The sequence below is a fragment of the Erythrolamprus reginae genome, chromosome Z (assembly GCF_031021105.1).
Source record: "Erythrolamprus reginae isolate rEryReg1 chromosome Z, rEryReg1.hap1, whole genome shotgun sequence".
In the NCBI taxonomy this organism is placed as follows: Eukaryota; Metazoa; Chordata; class Lepidosauria; order Squamata; family Dipsadidae; genus Erythrolamprus; species Erythrolamprus reginae.
Genome location: NC_091963.1, coordinates 122,586,326 through 122,605,354, shown reverse-complemented (window position 1 = coordinate 122,605,354; position 19,029 = coordinate 122,586,326). Strand labels below are relative to the sequence as shown.

General features: G+C 37.3%; 2 protein-coding genes across 2 annotated transcripts; one reads left to right on the top strand and one right to left on the bottom strand.

Moving 5' to 3' along the window:
• The first annotated feature begins 2,655 nt into the window (after nt 1-2,655).
• LOC139154009 (olfactory receptor 14A16-like) lies at nt 2,656-3,609 on the top strand. The gene has a single exon (XM_070728436.1). It carries the CDS (start codon nt 2,656-2,658, stop codon nt 3,607-3,609), a length of 954 nt encoding a protein of 317 aa, XP_070584537.1.
• A 10,075-nt stretch (nt 3,610-13,684) lies between these two features.
• LOC139175773 (olfactory receptor 14I1-like) lies at nt 13,685-14,599 on the bottom strand. Its single transcript, XM_070767054.1, has one exon. It carries the CDS (start codon nt 14,597-14,599, stop codon nt 13,685-13,687), a length of 915 nt encoding a protein of 304 aa, XP_070623155.1.
• Nucleotides 14,600-19,029: the final 4,430 nt, after the last annotated feature.

The following is a 19,029-nucleotide window of genomic DNA, read 5'->3' as shown; positions in this document are numbered from 1 at the left end:
TTGTTATATCTTTGTATACTACCAATACATACTTGACAAAATGGGTTTAGGACATTTTGCCTCCGCCAGTTGGATGAAACTCTTTCTTCCCCAGCAGCTAATCAAGGTGGGTCAGGTCAGACTAATGGCCACCAAGGTCCCTTCCCTCTCTATCATTCTGTAAGTCTCCTGAATGAGAAAGTGGGTCAGACTAGATGGCCACTAAGGTCCCTTCCCTCTCTATCATTCTGTAAGTCTCCTGAATGAGAAAGTGGGTCAGACTAGATGGCCACTGAGGTCCCTTCCCTCTCTATCATTCTGTAAGTCTCCTAAATGAGAAGGTGGGTCAGGTCAGACTAGATGGCCACCAAGGTTCCTTCCCTCTCTATCATTCTGTAAGTCTCCTGAATGAGAAGGGGTCAGACTAGATGGCCACTGAGGTCCCTTCCATCTCTATCATTCAACGTGTGTGTTTGTGTATGAAAGAGCAAACTGTCCCATTCTTTCCTTCCAAAAGTAGCATTTTGTAACAACTGTTCTGATTGGATGGTGGCAAAGTGTCCCATGTGGCCAAAAGGCTGTGGCTGAATTTGGATTTTTGTGGTGAAAGGGCTGGGGCAAAGAGCTAGGGCCTTTGGGCGAGGGAGAGAAGGCAGCGGCCGATTAGCTGCTGCGGAAGAAAGAGCTTTGTCCAACTGGCAGAGGCAAAAAGTCCCATCCCGGACAAAACAAATACAATTTTAAAAACCCTTACAAGTGTGTTCAGGTACCTCTAGCTGATTTAGTTTAGTTAAAAGATATCTGGTATGATGGTTTGAATGCTGAATTAAAGTATATCACGAGGATCCTAGTGCATGACTTTGGAGATGTAGGATGTAGGATGTATTGCAAAGCCATATTAACAGCATCATCTCTTGATCTATTTGCTCCGTATGCAAATTGCAGGGGGTCTAACAGTGGATCCATAATGGTTTTCAAGTGGGTTATCACTAGTCTTTCAAAGATTTTTATAACTACAGATGTTAGAGGAACTTGTCTGTAATCCTTCAGTTCCTTGATTAAGGGCTTCTTTGGCACTGGGATGATAGTAGAGCACTTGAAGCAGGAAGGAACATAGCACATCTCTGTGATTTGTTGAAGATTTGGGTGAAGATGGAGGCAAATTGGTGTGCACAGACTTTTAAGTAAGAAGGCGTTATCTTGTCTGGGCCTGATGCTTTTCCAGGCTACTGGAAAAAAAGACTAAGACTAGTGGATTTCAAATCCCAGCCATGCTAGCTCAGGAATGGTAGTTGAGGTCCACAAGTCTTAAACTTGACAGCTTTAAGACTAGTGGATTTCAACTCCCAGAATTCCTTCCTTGTGGTCTCAGCCTGGAATATTATGCAGCTGAGGCCCTGGATCAGATTGCACCTGTGGGGTGTCTCCTGGTCCAACACTCTCCAAACCCCCATGGGTTACATGGCTGTGCAAAAAATTGGTTGGATAAAATGGATTTGAAAAATGATGGATAAAATCACTTGGGTCTGTCCAAGGGTGGGACGTTTGCATTTAGGATGGTTGGAGAATAGAGTTACCTGATTATATATGAACAGTCTAACAGTTTCCTGTTAGACCTGAGGAAGTTGACAAGGTCCTTAGGCTGTCAAGGCAACTACTTGCTCCTGGTTAGTGAAAGTCTTCTGTGGGTCCAGGTGTTAATTAACACATTGCTACACAGGAGGGTGTTTCTGATACCAATAAAGGAGGATAATCCAGCCCTCCACAAGAAAACATAATTTAACCCAGCCTGATTGAACAATTTTTATATAATTTTTGACCTTTCCTTTCTAGGGAAGACAATGGAAAAAGTTGCTGCCTTACAGCTCCAGTGAGTTTTGGATTGGAAATTATCTGGATCCCGTTAGGTCAGGGAGATGCCTATTTCATGTTACAATTTTCTCTGTATTTTAATCATTGTGTATTTTGTACTTTGCTTATGATCCCCATCTCTGATTGATATATTTAAGGGGACGCACACAGAGAGACACACATCAGAGATGGGGGCCTATCATAAGCAAAATACACAATGATTAAAAATAAATCACAACATAAAATAGGCAAGTAGATTATGCCTTTTTTCTCTCTTGAAAAGAAGGGATTATTAGGAATGAGATATTACCTTTTTGTAACAATAATGAAGAAAATGGGCATTGGTGCCACCTGATATACCCCTTCTCATAGGGTGGAGCTAACCTCCAAGGATGGGAAGACAATACCCTTTAGTGAATCAGGACCGAGTCTGAAGTATAAAAGTGTCCCTCTACTGTCATTCCCTCTCTTTTGGTAAGGGAAGATGGTCACCTTTTTACAGTTTTCTCTGTTTTATTTCAGATCATTTCTTAATTTCTTTATACAAATAAGAAAATAGAATATATAGACAAAAAGAAACATGAATAAAACTCTAAACATATTTTCCCACATGGAGTTATAGCTCTAAAAAAATTAAGCTCTTGAGAAATCAGCCCCCTGACAAATATCCTATAGATAAACCTCTGCTTTTAAACTAGAACTCCCTGATTAAAGGAACATCTTTGAATAGCATTTCATTCACTGTTGACTACTGCCATTGATACATGAGAAATACATCTGATGTTTTTTATCTCCTGTTACAAATTCTGAAGTCTAAAACGAAAAATGGAAAATAAATCGAAAGTTAGTGAATTCCTTCTGCTTGGATTCCCTGATACTGAGGAGCTCCAAATATTCCATATCGTTGTCTTTTTAATAATTTATGTGGTAGCCTTCATTGAAAATCTCATCATCATCACTGTAATTGTTTATAGCCATCAGCTCCATTCACCCATGTATTTTTTTCTACTCAATCTATCCTTGCAAGATTTTGGCTCCATTTCGGTTACAGTTCCCAAGTCGATGCTGAATTCTTTGATGAACACAGAAGCCATTTCTTACTCTGGATGTTTTTGTCAAGTTTTCTTCCTTGTTTTCTTCATGCTGTCTCATTTCTTTCTCCTCGGCGTCATGGCCTATGATCGTTATGTAGCCATCTGCAATCCATTGCATTATGAGATTATACTGAATAAAAAAGCCTGCATCCAAATGGCAACCAGTGCATGGATGGCTGGCCTTTTCTATGCAATACTTTATACACAAAACTTATTTACAGTGAACTTCTGTTCCAGAATCATTAATCAGTTCTTTTGTGAAATCCCTCAGCTGCTCAAGATCTCTTGCTCTGACTCCTATGTTGCAGTAATCTGGGCTTTAACATTTGGTTCTATTTTAGCTTTTTTCTATTTTGTTCTAATTATTTTTTCTTATGTTCAGATCTTCAGAGCAGTGTTGAGGATCCGATCTACCCATGGAGAGCATAAAGCCTTCTCTACTTGCTTACCCCACCTCACAGTCATTTGTCTGTTTCTGATAAGTGGTAATTTTGCATACCTAAGACCCATATCTAGCTCAACTTCAACTTCAGATATACTGATTTCTATGTTTTACTGTGTAGTGCCACCAGTCATGAATCCACTGATCTACAGTATGAGGAACAAAGAACTCAAAATGGCATTCAGGAAGCTGATAATCAATATTTCTTTCAAGAACCTGCCACAAATTTCTCAATTTGTGTAGTTTAGTAAATACTTTAAATTGATTGACCATTTAGATACAATAAATAAAGTGATTCACATTTTATTATGGATATCAATTAATAAATTAAGTGGAATTATATTAGTATGTTAGGCTTTATCCTTTCAACATTAAGAAAACTGCAGTGCTATTATGCAGCCTTGTTTTGGATTGTTTTTAAAACATTTGTTTACAATTCTGGGCAGCTTACACTCTATAAGCATTAATCTAGTAAAAATATTATTGTCTCAGATCAGCATTACTACACAAAGTAATACAGGTGAATACTAACTCTGGTGTTAAATTTTATACACTTTTTCTCAAAAGGAGAAATGAATCCATATCTTATTATTTTCATCACGTAGTAGATATAAATGGGAAAAAATGTCAGATTATATTGCTGTAAGTAGATACATTTCTTTAAATATAAATTTAATGCTGGCTTTCTTAATTACAACAATTATACTAATTTTCTTGTTTACAGTGGCAATTAAAACCAGCATATTATAAGCCTAGACCATCAGTTTGTATTCAAATCCCCACAATATTTCAATCTGTTCTTTTTTATTAATTTTCAAATTATAAGTTCATTATTGGCATATGATCATTGTCATATTTCTTTGATATTTTTAATCCTTTTAATTTCAGTTCATTTATATCTAACGAATCCTTTAAGAAAATATGATAATTATCAGTCTGAAACAATGGATGGGTATTGGTAGGTAGTTAGATACATAGACAACATAAATTTTCACTTTAAAAGATCATTTATAGGATCAGCTGAGATAATATAGTATACAGAAATTTGTATGATGTTGATGGTACGTAAATACATTAATAAATATTCAACAAACTGTAGAGTTTAGTTATTTTATTTTGACCAAAATAAAAGTCTGAAAAAGTCTGAAAATATACATCCTACTTTTGTTCTTCATATATTTTATATTAGATTATTATATTTTTGGAGTATAAGATGCACTGGAGTATAAAACACACCTTAGTTTTTGAGGAGGAAAATAGGGGAAAGAATCTGTTTACCAGATATTCATCTGGCTAGCGTCCTCAATCTGGTCAGTTTCAGCATATTATTTTATCCCCTGGTTAGGGCGTTAAAAAAACCTTATTCAGAGAGAGTAACAATGAAAAAACTTGCAAGCCGGTAAGAGCTGGGAACATTGTTAGCACCTGATTCTGGCTGGAAAGAGCAAGTTAGAATAATAAAAAAAATACCCTGCAAAGACTTAGGGCTTGGAAAATTTTCTTCACAGAGAATAACAATGAAAGAACCTGCAAGGTAAGAGCAGGGAAGATTGTAGCACCTAGTTAGGGCTGGTGGGGGGGGAGCTTTGAAAAAAAGTTACATTCAGAGTATAAGATGCACCCAAATTATCAGCCTCTTTTAGGGAGGAAAATGATGTGTCTTATATGGTACACTTTTAAAGATATTCCTTATCTTTCTCCTTTTGCTCTGTATATTCAGGCTGATATCAAATAGAATTTAATTGCTTCCGCCTCAATGTAATTTATGATTAATTGGAGTTATTTTACCAGTAAGGACCAGATGTGTAAAATATGCTTTAAACTATGGGAACAACTTAAAATAATTTCTATCTTTCTTTTACTGTTAAAATATGCAATGGAGATACAAGGTGTGGAATAGCTGTGAATCAACAGAAAAGAAATGTGTGGCAGCCTGCCATTACACATTGCTTTGTAACATTTGTACATTACACCCAAGCCTGAGATCACAATAAATAATAATCTTCCCTCTCACCTTCTCTTTCCTGTAAAAAGAAGATGTACAGAGTTGACAAAAGAGATTGAATGTGAAGGGGGGGGGGAGACATTTTGTCAACAACAATGCAAAGAGGAGGAATGGAAGTATTAAGAGTTAGCAACCTAAAATGTAGACAGCTTTGGTTCTTACAAATTTGGAAATAAGGGGAAGAAGGAAAGAAGCAAATTGGTTGGTGATCCTGAAAAGAAATGGGTAGTTTTAAGCTGCTAAACAGATTTGGTTTGAGGGATTTGAAGTTGCCTGGAATGATCCAGGTTGAGTTTCAGAGAAGATGGCCAACGTATTACAGGTTCAACAGTGAACCCAAATCTGGCAAATCTGGGAAGCACAATGAGATCTTTTTACTAATAACAAAAAGTTTTTAAAAGCATGAAGTCACCTACAAGTCAAAGGGACTCAAAGTCTGAAAAATAGGGTGCCAGGTAAAGCAACTGTTCCCTGCTTTTTTCTCAGTTGGTCTAGGGCAGTGGTTCTCAATCTTTTTTCACCACAGATCACTTTAATTACATTTTGTTGTTATAGACCATGGCCATAAACCATAAAAATCTAATGCAAGATTTAAATTATAACATTTCTGCAAACTTTGCAGACCTCCTGTATTGACATAACAATACCCCAGGAGTCCCTTGACCACAAATTGAGAACCATTGGTCTATGTGATAGAATATAAGGATATCAATAAAGATACAGAAATAGTAATAAAGAAAAATACCTTTATCAAAATTCTGCCACTTTAAAATAGATTTTATTTCTCTTTTTTTAAATCATGTCTCATTTCTTTGTCCTAGGTGTCATAGCTTTTGATTATTGTGTAGCCATCTGCAATCTATTGAATCATGAGGTTATAATGAACAAAACATGCCTACATCCAAATGATGACCAGTGCATAGATTTTTTTTTTGCTGTGTGTGTGTGTTTTTTTTTAATGCAATACTTTTTACAGGAATAGTGAAGTCCTGTTCCAGAATTGTGAATCAGTTCTTTTGTGAAATCCTCCAGGTGCTCAAGATATCTTCTGTCTCTTATGTTGCAATTCAAAAATCTTTTCTGTAATTGTGTTTTCATATGTAAAGATTTTTAGAACTATTTTGTAAATATCATCTATTCAAGGGAAGCGAAATTCATCTTTAAATCATCTCCTAATCTTTTGTCTATTTATGGTTAGTGGTGATTTTGCACACCCGAGGCACATATCCAGCTCTCCTACAGCATCAGATATACTGATTTCTATGTTTTACTATGCTTCGATAGAATACCGGAAAGCTTACAACAAATAAATATTTATTTAGATATCAGATCAGCATCTATAAATTGAATGCTAATTGTGTTGTATCCCTTCATACTCTTGTTCTTTTAAAGAAGAAATGTATATATTAGTTATTAGTTCTATTTTGTTGCAGAAGTAGAAGAAATGTATAAAATACTTATATTATGGTGCAGGAATTGTCAAACACAAGGTTGCCCAATGGGCTGAATCACATGCCTCCTTCCCCACATCTCTCACACAATTTGTTTTTGTTTGCCTGTGGCTGCTACAGTTGGGATGGGGGAGTCAGCCACATTTGGCCACCTGGTGAACCAAATCATGTGCCTCGCCCGCAGCCACCACCACAGGGCTCACCCCTGCCACCCAAACCTCTTTCAACTGTGCCATACATGAGATCATCCTCTTGCCCATCACCCCACCCATGATGGGAAGAGTGGAGAGCCCGTATCCCGAGGAGGCAGCCAGGATCCCTCCCCACTCTACCTCACCCAAGCCCAGACCCAGAGCTTTTACATGTGATATCTACCCATGCACATCTGGGCCTTGCAGCCAGGCTATTGTCCTGCCATCTGCCTCAACTTGCCCCACCTCATGGCAGCCCTCTCCAGCAGAAGCCCCGTTGTCCCTTCCCCCCCCCCAAGTCTGGAAAGCCCAGTCCACACAAGGAAAGCAAGCACAGCAGCAACAGCCTTAAGAAGGAAGGAAGCATGGCTGATGTGCCCTCAGGGCTGGACTGTGGGGCTCATTGCTTTGGGAACTCAAGGGCTGCATGCCTGACACCCAAGTCATCTGGTAGACCCTCATGTAGCCTGAGAGGGTCAGTGAAGCTCCTCCAGTAAGCAAGACCAAATATCCACCCTGGTCCTGTGCCCTAACATAAGAGACATTGAGTTGGCCACTCCCCCCAGCCCTGCTCACCAGTCATCCAAGACCACGAGTCAACTGCAGCCAACCCAGTCCCCCAAGGACATCCACAATCCTGATGCAGCCTTCAATGAAATTGAGTTTGACACTCCTTTAAAATTATCATCATTCATAAGGTACTTTTGAATATTAGAAAGTTAATATGGAAATACAATTAATACTGCTAATTTTACCACCATCAGTTCCAACATTAATACTAATACTAGTAATGAAATACTACATTCAATTCTAGTCATCATAATATTTTCTTGTTGTGAACCGCTCCGAGTCCTCGGAGAGGGACAGCATACAAATCTAATAAATAATAATAATAATAATAATAATAATAATAATAATAATAATAATAATAATAATAATAGATATTGAAACTCGAAAGAGTGCAGAGCAGAGCAACACAAATGGTTTGGGGACTGGGGGCTAAAACATATAAAGAATGGTAGCAAGAATTGGGTATATTTAGTCTAATAGAAAGAAGAATTAGGAGGTGACATAATAGAACTGTCCCAATATTTTAAAAATTACTACAAGGATGAGGGTGTCAAGCTATTTTCCAAAGAATCAAAAGACAAGATAAGAAGCAATGGATGGAAACTAACCTAAGAGAGAAGCAACCCAGAATTAAGAAGACCGGTGAAGGGGAAGTAAGGGGCAGAAGGAAGTCCAGGATGAGGGTGGGTGGAGTGGATCACTGCACCCTGCAAAAAGGGGAAGGAGAATGGTCACTGGTGTCCTGTAGGTTATGCAGAGAATTCATCGGCTGTCTTCCTGGATAGAGGAGGGTTGGCACTGCATGCTCCTCTCACCCAGAAAGCCTGCAAAAGGGATCTGTATGAAATCCTCCTCTGGATATGGTGGGGGGGGAGTGGGACACAATAGAAGTAACATACCTTGCCCCCAGATTGCAGATGAGGCAGGGAGACATTTACAAATGAAGAAGCACCTGACATCCCCATCCTAAGCTGCATGCCTCCCTCCTCAAGAGCCCAGTTCTGCACTGGCTGTGGACTGCAAGAAAGGAGTCAATTTGGAAAGAATCCGGAGTGCAGCTGTGGCGAATGTCCATTTGACTATGCACATCCAGTCGGCCTCCACCTGCCTTGTGCAGTATGCCCTTCTTGGGAGTCTGTAAACTGGACTAGGAATAAGGAATTGCCTTCCACATATCCCTCCTCCCTTCATAGCCAGCAACTCCAGACACCTTCAGAGTGACTCTGCCACATCCAATCCATTCTCAAATGCCTCCAGAGGCACTCGTCCTCCCACAATAGATGGCTGGATGCCTGTGGTCCTAATCTTTAAATAAAAAGTTTTTTTCTCCATCTTACAATAAGACATTACATTGCATCAATATAAGCTATAACAAAATCTCTTTTATCCAAATCTTAAGTCAAACTTTTATATCTCAATTAAACTAATTAATCCAATATCCACCTATCATATAACTAATAGAGATTCTATATGTATCTAGGATAAAGGAAACTTCTCATAATACATCACATATTCTATAAAATGAAATTCTATATGTTTAAACTAATAACAATAACTAAGTTTTGTGTTATATCATTATATAGTACTACCACCATTTCTTATCTTTGCCATCTGGCTTTCAATATTTAACACTAATTCTCTTGTCTCAGTTTTTCCAAAAATAACTAATTATTAATACTTAAATATTTTTTAATTTTCTATCCAATCATAAAACTTCCCAAAATTTTATAATAATCAGAATTTTGTTTATATTTAAGATTCAAAGTCAACCTATTCATCCCTGCACAGTCCATAATTTTTCTAAAAACTTCCCTTTCAATTGATACCAGCGTTCCCCGTAAGCTGCGCGCATGCGCACATGTGCACTCCAAAATACCCACACACACACCCTTTTCCACGGGCGCATGCTCCCCATACCCCTGCCAGCCCACAGGGGGGCAGGGGTGGGGAGGCGCCGGCAGTAGAAAGAAAGGGAGCTGTGGACGCCCCTGCCTCCCATGGTGCATCCGGCCCCCTCGCACCCCTGGCCTCTCTGCCCTGCCCCTGCCCGCCCAATCCGCCCCCTCTCTTCCTCCGCTGCCTCCTGCCTTGGGGTGCGACTTCTCCCATGGCAGTGGCTGCGGCTTCTTCTCCTCATCTGCGCTCCCAGCCAGGAGGCTGCGAGAGAGGGTTTTCTCCGCGGGCTTCGGGAATGCCTGCCCTGCCCCTCTCGCAGCCCCTTCGCTGGGAGCACTTTCGTCCCAGACCTTTCAGCAAGGGGGCTGCACTAGAGGCAGGGCAGGCATTCCTGAAGCGCTCGGAGAAAGCGCTCTTGCAGCCCCCTCGCTGACAGAGAGAGGGGGGGAGAGAAAGTAAGTGAGAAAGAGAGAGAGAGCAAAAGAGGTGGAGAGAGAGATAGCAAGAGAGAGAAGAGAAAGAAAGAAAGAGAGATAGAAAGAAAGAGTGAGAAAGAAAGCAAGAGAGAGAGAGAGAGCAAGAGGGGGAGAGAGAAAGAGAGAGAAATGACTCTTGATTTAAAGCATATGGTAAAAAGCACCCAAATAATAACAGAGAGAAAAAAACCCAGCCGTTTGTGTGTATGGGGTGGGGTGGGGTGGGGGTTGGGTGAACTCTTGAACCATTTCCAATAGCTCACCTGTCATTGGAAATGGTTCAAGAGTTCACACACACACACACACATACAAGGGGGGAGGAGACAGGGATTGAAAAAGAGGAGAAGATAGTAATAATAGTAATAGATTTTGGTTTTGTTTTATTATTAACTTCTTTTAATAAAAAAGAAGGGGATTTTATTTATTTATTTATTTATTTATTTATTTATTTATTATTTACACTTCTATGCCGCCCAGTCCCAAAGGGACTGCCGCTCAGACACTATACTTTTCCGCCCACACAGAAAAAAAGTTAGAGGGAACATTGGTTGATACCCTCCGAAGTTGAATCATCTTGTACTGCTCTCCTTACCAATTTCACATGAACTTCTCAGCAGATGATGTTTTCTTGCATAGAAAGTGTGAACCCAGTAAATTTCATTAATCTCCCTTATAGTTTCCTGGGGGTCAATTTGCAGAATTTCTGCCAGGATTTCTACATTTTTGCTGCTAGATTTTCTTCCTTCTCTTCTACAATATTCTGGAATCTAAGGTTATATGAGGGACACTCGATCTCAAGTTGACCAATAACATCTTCTAAATTCCTACGAGTCAAAGAATTTTTCTCTTGAATGGTATCAACTTTTTCTTCCAGCAGTTCCATCTTACTTTTGATTGTTTTTCTTTTTTGTTTCAATGGATTAATTAATGAACCTCTGACCTTCAACTCAGGGAAATCCCCCCCCCCTTATGCAGGACTTTAGTTTTTATTATGTGTTGTTCAGTATATAGTATATGCATTCTTCAGTATAATTTATAATGATACAAGAATGATTCAAAATAATACTTTCCCTAAAAGAAAAGAAAAATAGAACAGAACGAGGGTGACCTTCCAGTACCTTTATTCAGCGTTTTTGTCTAAACAACAGAAAAATATATGTTTCTTGTATTTTGATTAATTGTTTTTTCATAATAACTAATGTTTATTCAATAGCATATTTCTGCTGATTTTGTCATTACTTTAATTCATTGAGCTATATAAATTATTGTTGATAATTAAACCATATATTCAGTATATTAAACCCTCAATTCAGATTGTAAATATGCCGTAGAAGAAATTATACCTAACCTAACAATTTATTTTTTATTTATTTCAAGCATTTGTTCTTAATATTGAATCAGAAACATATGCTAATCTTTGAAACAATGATCCTTCAATAGGAACATTTCTAAAAAATACTTTGGAAACGGGCAGAAAAAGCCTGTTAAAATATAGACCAGGATATGCAGATAGTTTTTCCCTACATACTTTAGAGTGTTTCTCCCTGTATTTGTGAATGTGTATTTGTTAGAATATTTCTCCCTGTGTTTGTGAATGTGTTAAAAATGATAAGCATAACATTATTTATTCATCCCGTTTGAAGACATTTTTGGTCATAATTCATTCTTCTGAAGACATGAAATCTCTGTTATCTTATTTATTATTTATCAACTTTTATGGTCCATTTATTACTGATGTAATTCTAGACTGCTTATATTACAGGGAAAAATGAATCTTAACCCCTTTGTGAAAAGTATGTATTCTCCACCATCAATATACAGCTTCATATACCTTCAATACAGCGTAATGTACATATATTGTTATTCAAATAAAATAAACTAAATCACATTCTAGGTTTGCTTCATATTATTTCATCTGTATCCATTTTTCTTCCTTCCAATTCCTTCTTTCTATCTCAGGCAGCTATTCCACCTCTGCTACCTACTTACTTATTCCTTCTCCTTTCTTCTACTCCCTTGTTCTACTACTCCCTTCTCTTTCCTCCTTCTTTCTACACTTTTTCCACTCTCTCCCCTTTCACTCCTTCCTTCCTACTTCCCTTCCACCCTCTAAATCCTTCCCTAAGTGGATGGTTTTATTATCATTACACAGCAGTTAAAATATTTCTCAAACTCTTACCCATCATGATCATCCCTCTTTTTCCAAAATCTCCTATCTTTCTAACACATAAAATATGTTTCTTTATTGCCTCCCTTCCTCCAGATTTATTCCTTGATTTTAAACAAGAATTATCCATGAAATGAACTTTGATTATTCTCTTCATTGTTTCCAACCAAAGTTAAATACTCTGTTACAGGGTGAGCATACATTGTTCCATCACCTTTTAAAAGAAAGAACATGTTAAAAGTTAAAAGTACATGAATTAGGCTGAGAATTAGGGTTAGGATTCAATTATTTCAAACAACTAAAAATATGACTCTTAATTCAAAGATTATTTCATTTCCAATGGCAGAATAGCATCATTTCAAATGATTTTGTTTATAACCAGGAAGAATTTAGAACATTAGATATTAAAATCTTTGTGATTTAGATTTGTGATTTTTAAAAAATCTTTCTGCCTAGGTAGTGGTAAAATAGAACTCCTACAACATTTTTAAATCGCTGGTGCAAGAAATTATAGGAGTCAATAACATTATACTAATGACTCTTGTGATATAAGCAATATTTCAACTCTAATGTTTATGTTTATTTAGATTTGTATGCCGCCCCTCTCCGCAGACTAATAAGAGACCAAATAACTTACTCACTGAGAGGAAATGAGGGCATCGACATATTTCCTTTCTGAAAAAAAAATCAGTGGGGGGAAATATGAAGAGAGAGAGAGAGACCCAAAAGTGATTTTTTGAAAGGCAACTGTTTTGCCTGAAGTCATTTCACTTCTCATCCAGGAAGCTTCTTCAGTTCACAATGATGAACTAGATGACTTAGAATCTCAATAGACAAAGAGGTAGAAAGTTTGTTTGTGTTCGTGCGTGCGTGTGTGTGTTCCCCATTTCCCCTAAAATATTTTATAAAATAAGACATACCATCATAATAACCCCAATAAGTGCATAGAATAAGTGCTTATTTCAGGGTTCAGAAAAAATATAAGGCAGGGTCTTATTTTGGGGAAAACATGGTATGTACACACTCACACACATATACACTTATACATATATAGATATATATACATACATAAAAACAAACACATACACACACAAGATACACATATACATATGAGCCGAGATGGCGCAGTGGGTAGAGTGCAGTACTGTAGACCACTAATTCTGACTGCTAGATCTGCAGATCAGCGATTCAAATCTCATCACTGGCTCAAGGTTGACTCAGCCTTCCATCCTTCCAAGGTGGGTAAAATGAGGACTTGGATTGTTGGGGCAATAGGCTGGCTCTGTTAAAAAGTGCTTTTGCTAACATGTTGTAAGCTGCTCTGAGTCTAAGGAGAAGGCCGGCATAAAAAATTGAATAAATTCATAAATACATATATGCATAAAGAGAGATTATTATTTCAAAGTTGCACACCACTCCAGTAAATTAATAAGATTTTATAAATTTTATGCATGTCATAGTTATTGCTGAAATTAAATTTGACACCCATTTCCTAATATAAAGGCTACATAATGACAGATTCATAGCTAAACAAAAATGAACATGATATTCTTAGAAGACTCTCAGAAATGTAACAGCTTTGATAAAGCATTTTTTATTTCTTTATTTCTCAAGCTATAAATCAATGGATTTAGAAGAGGTGGAATAATGGAGTATGTTATAGTTATTGCCAAATCCAAGTGGGAAGGTTTTTGAGGTGGGGTTCTAAGATAAGCAAAACTGCCAATAGTTACAAATACAGAGAAAACAATGACATGAGGTAGACAGGTGGACAATGCCTTTTTCCTCGCTTGAACGGAAGGAATTCTCAAGACAGCAGAGAAGATCTGTATATAGGTAACAATAATGAAAATAAGGATGCCAACCCCAGTTAGAGCACTAAAAATGAGAGCTCCGGTTTCAGCTAGGAATAAATCTGAGCAAGCAAGTTTAAGCAACCGTGGGATTTCACAGAAGAACTGATTAACAACATTGGAACAGAAAGGTGATGCAAAAGTGCCACCAGTATGTAACCCACCATAGAGGAAACCAGCAATCCATACAATTCCAACCATTTGCTTGCAAGCTCTCTTATTCATTATAAGTTCATATTGCAAAGGGTTGCAAATGGCAACATAGCGATCATAGCCCATGACTGTAAGAAGTACAATATCACATGCTACAAAGGAGACAAAAAAAAGGACTTGAGCAACACATCCAGAATAAGAAATGTATCTGTTGTTCAAGACATAATTGATCGTGATTTTGGGGATAAGAACTGAGACAGAAGCAATGTCCTGGATGGCCAAATTCATTAGAAAGAAATACATGGGTGTATGGAGACGGTAATCAAAAGCCACTGCAGAGATGATAAGAAGATTCCCTGTTAGGGTTGCCAAATATAAAGTCAGAAATAAACAGAAATGTGCAATTTGCAGCTCTCGGATTGCTGAGAATTCAAGGAGCAGAAATTCAGAGATGAATGATTGATTTGCCATTTCTTAAAATTAATTGCCAATAGCAAATGCATCAGCTGCAAGAAAACAAAAAGATAAATATTAAAATCAAAGCCTCTTATAAAATCACATTTGCATTTGAATATGAACACTTCTGGTAAAGGAGGGCGACTTGAAAGTTATAAAATAGTTATTGGAGATTGATTAGGAAAGCATGTTTTCAAGATTTTGATGCAAATTCAGATAAATGTGTGAATAAGGAATATATTAGCGACTAAATGACTAATAAAATAATTAACAATATTTTCTGAATCAGAAATTATATTGCTAAGAAGGAAAATTCTAGAATCTGTAACGACTCTGATCTAACACAATCTTGTTGAGATGTATTCTTTCCACTATACTAATAATTACTGTAAACATTGTATGGGAAATGTTATGTAATTGAAAAAAGAAATGAACTACATTAAAATATATAAGAATATTTTAGAAAAATATGAAGCAATGGGAATTATCATTCTGAAATTCTGTATATGTTTATGTAGCTTGGTAGATAACCATCTATTTGAATTTCAATGCTGCAATGTACATGTACGCATAATCATACATTTTCTTTGTTTTTCAATTTATTTCAGGCCTGTTTTCCTTATTTGTTTTTTATTATAATTTAATGGTTATTTTGGGGAAAGGGGAGGGAATTGAGGAGAACAATTTTGCTACTTAATTGTACTTTATGGAAAAATGTTTTGACATTCCATAATATTTTTACTTTGCCCAGAATTAATTAATTAATTAATTTGACTTCTATGCCGCCCACTACCATAACATATGACTTCATCAAAGATAATGAAATGATCTACAGAAAAAACTCTACACAAAGATATCAGATATTAATGAGGGATGCCAATGCAATAAATATCTTATTTAAATATTTTATAAACAATTGAGTTCTGTTATAAGAATAATAACCAGTTTATCAGTAAAAATTTTAAACATAAATCTTTCTTTCTCTCTTGGCATATTTTATTTTTAGATGGAATTTTCTTCTCTAGCTTTGGATCACTTCAAATCAATGTATTCTTCTGCTTGATCACGATGCCATATATACTACATAAAATACTCTCCTCTCTTTTTCCTCTTCAATCAATGAAAAAACTTTTCTGCATTTGTATATTAAGTGGTTACTATGGGACACATATTATTGTAAATATAAGTGTTATATTTGTCAAAACATGATCCTAATAATTGAACAGAGTTCCAAATTTTAATCCTGAGGGATTCATTCAGAAGATTAATGCAAATGAATATTGAGAGCACAGAGAAAAATATTTATTTTCTGGTTGATGTGTTTGCTAATTATAATAATTGTAACTATCTATTTTAGCTCAATGATTGCAAAAAGATAAAATAGCAAAACTGTCTCCTCAACTATCACCTTTCTAAAGTACCAAAAACACTTAAAATATTAAAATGTACAAAGTACAGTAATGTGTTTTTATATATTTTTGACTCACATGTTCTCCATCACACACATAGCTTTGGATATAAATCTAGTGTTTTGCAAATGACTATGATTTTACAAAAGTCACATTGTGTCAGTGTGATAAATGCTTAATCCCTTTTATTTGTGCATTGCTTAAGCTGACCAGACGTCCTGCTTTTGGCGGAACAGTCCTACTTTTTGGCAATTTGTCCCACATCCTGCTGGGTTGTTTAATAAAAGTCCCAATTTTTTTAAAGCAATATCAGCCGGTGGCTTAAATGGCAGTTGGTGATTGTGTTGGAGCCGGAAGGACTAGCACTTTGATGCCGGGTGACCATGCTGCCTGAAATCGGCCAATGCAGAGAACTGTTGGGCATTTCAAGGCAAATTGGGGAGTAGGGGAAAAAATGAAGCAGTGGCCCAAAACTTTACACATGTCCAATAGCGAGAGTGAGGGATTGGTGGGTTGGAGGAGAGACAGTGGTCATTTTGCATACCTAAGACCCGTATCTAGCTCAACTTCAACTTCAGATATACTGATTTCTATGTTTTACTGTGTAGTGCCACCAGTCATGAATCCATTGATCTATACTATGAGGAACAAAGAACTCAAAATGGCATTCAGGAAGCTGATAATCAATATTTCTTTCAAAACCTGCCACAAATTTCTCAACTTGTGTAGTTTAGTAAATACTTTAAATTGATTGACCATTTAGATACAATAAATAAAGTGATTCACATTTTATTATGGATATCAATTGATAAATTAAGTGGAATTATATTAGTATGTTAGGCTTTATCCTTTCAACATTAAGAAAACTGCAGTGCTATTATGCTTTGTAACATTTGTACATTACACCCAAGCCTGAGATCACAATAAATAATAATCTTCCCTCTCACCTTCCCTTTCCTGTAAAAAGAAGGAGATATACAGAGTTTACAAAAGAGATTGAATGTGAAGGGGGGGGGAGACATTTTGTCAACAACAATGCAAAGAGGAGGAATGGAAGTATTAAGAGTCAGCAACCTAAAATGTAGACAGCTTTGGTTCTTACAAATTTGGAAATAAGGGGAAGAAGGAAAGAAGCAAATTGGTTGGTGATCCTGAAAAGAAATGGGTAGTTTTAAGCTGCTAAACAGATTTCGTTTGAGGGATTTGAAGTTGCCTGGAATGATCCAGGTTGAGTTTCAGAGAAGATGGCCAACATATTACAGGTTCAACAGTGAACCCAAATCTGGCAAATCTGGGAAGCACAATGAGATCTTTTTACTAATAACAAACAGTTTTTAAAAGCATGAAGTCACCTGATGGTGAAGCAACCACATTCTACAAGTCAAAGCGACTCAAAGTCTGAAAAATAGGGTGCCAGGTAAAGCAACTGTTCCCTGCTTTTTTCTCAATTGGTCTAGGGCAGTGGTTCTCAATCTTTTTTCACCACAGATCACTTTAATTACAAATTGTTGTTATAGACCATGTCCATAAACCATAAAAATCTAATTCAAGATTTAAATTATAACATTTTTCCAAACTTTGCAGACCTCCTCTATTGACATAACAACACCCCAGGAGTCCCTTGACCACAAATTGAGAACCATTGGTCTATGTGATAGAATATAAGGATATCAATAAAGATACAGAAATAGTAATAAAGAAAAATACCTTTATCAAAATTCTGCCACTTTAAAATAGATTTTATTTCTCTTTTTTTAAATCATGTGTCATTTCTTTGTCCTAGGTGTCATAGCTTTTGATTATTGTGTAGCCATCTGCAATCCATTGAATTATGAGGTTATAATGAACAAAACATGCCTACATCCAAATGATGACCAGTGCATAGAATTTTTTTGCCGTGTGTGTGTGTCTTTTCTATGCGATGCTTTTTACAGGAATAGTGAAGTCCTGTTCCAGAATTGTGAACCAGTTCTTTTGTGAAATCCTCCAGTTGCTCAAGATGTCTTCTGTCTCTTATGTTGCAATTCAATGGGCACTAATCTTTGTTTTTTGTTTAGAGCTCTTTTTTTCTGTAATTGTGTTTTCATATGTAAAGATTTTGCAAATATCATCTATTCAAGGGAAGCAAAATTCATCTTTAAATCATCTCCTAATCTTTTGTCTATTTATGGTCAGTGGTGATTTTGCACACCCGAGGCACATATCCAGCTCTCCTACAGCATCAGATATCCTGATTTCTATGTTTTACTATTTTTCGATAGAATACCGGAAACCTTACAACAAATAAATATTTATTTAGATATCAGATTAGCATCTATAAATTGAATGCTAATTGTGTTGTATCCCTTCATACTCTTGTTCTTTTAAAGAAGAAATGTATATATTAGTTATTAGTTCTATTTTGTTGCAGAAGTAGAGGAAATGTATAAAATACTTATGTTATGGTGCAGGCATGTCAAACACAAGGTTGCTCAATGGGCTGAATCACATGCCCCCTTCCCCACATCTCTCACACAATTTGTTTTTGTTTGCCCGTGGCTGCTACAGTTGGGATGGGGCAGTCAGCCACATTTGCCTACCTGGTGAAACAAATCATGTGCCTCGCCCGCAGCTAAGCCTTTGCCTGTTGTCAGTGCCACCACCACAGGGCTCACCCCTGCCATCCAAACCTCTTTCAACTGTGCCATACATGAGATCATCCTCTTGCCCATCACCCCACCCATGATGAGAAGAGTGGAGAGCCCCTATCCCGAGGAGGCAGCCAGGATCCCTCCCCACTCTACCCCACCCAAGCCCAGACCCAGAGCTTTTACATGTGATATCTACCCATGCACATCTGGGCCTTGCAGCCAGGCTATTGTCCTGCCATCTGCCTCAAATTGCCCCACCTCATGGCAGCCCTCTCCAGCAGAAGTCCTGTTGCCCCTCTCCCCCCCAAGTCTGGAAAGCCCAGCCCACACAAGTAAAGCAAGCACAGCAGCAACAGCTTTAAGAAGGAAGGAAGCATGGCTGGATGTGCCCTCAGGGCTGGGCTGT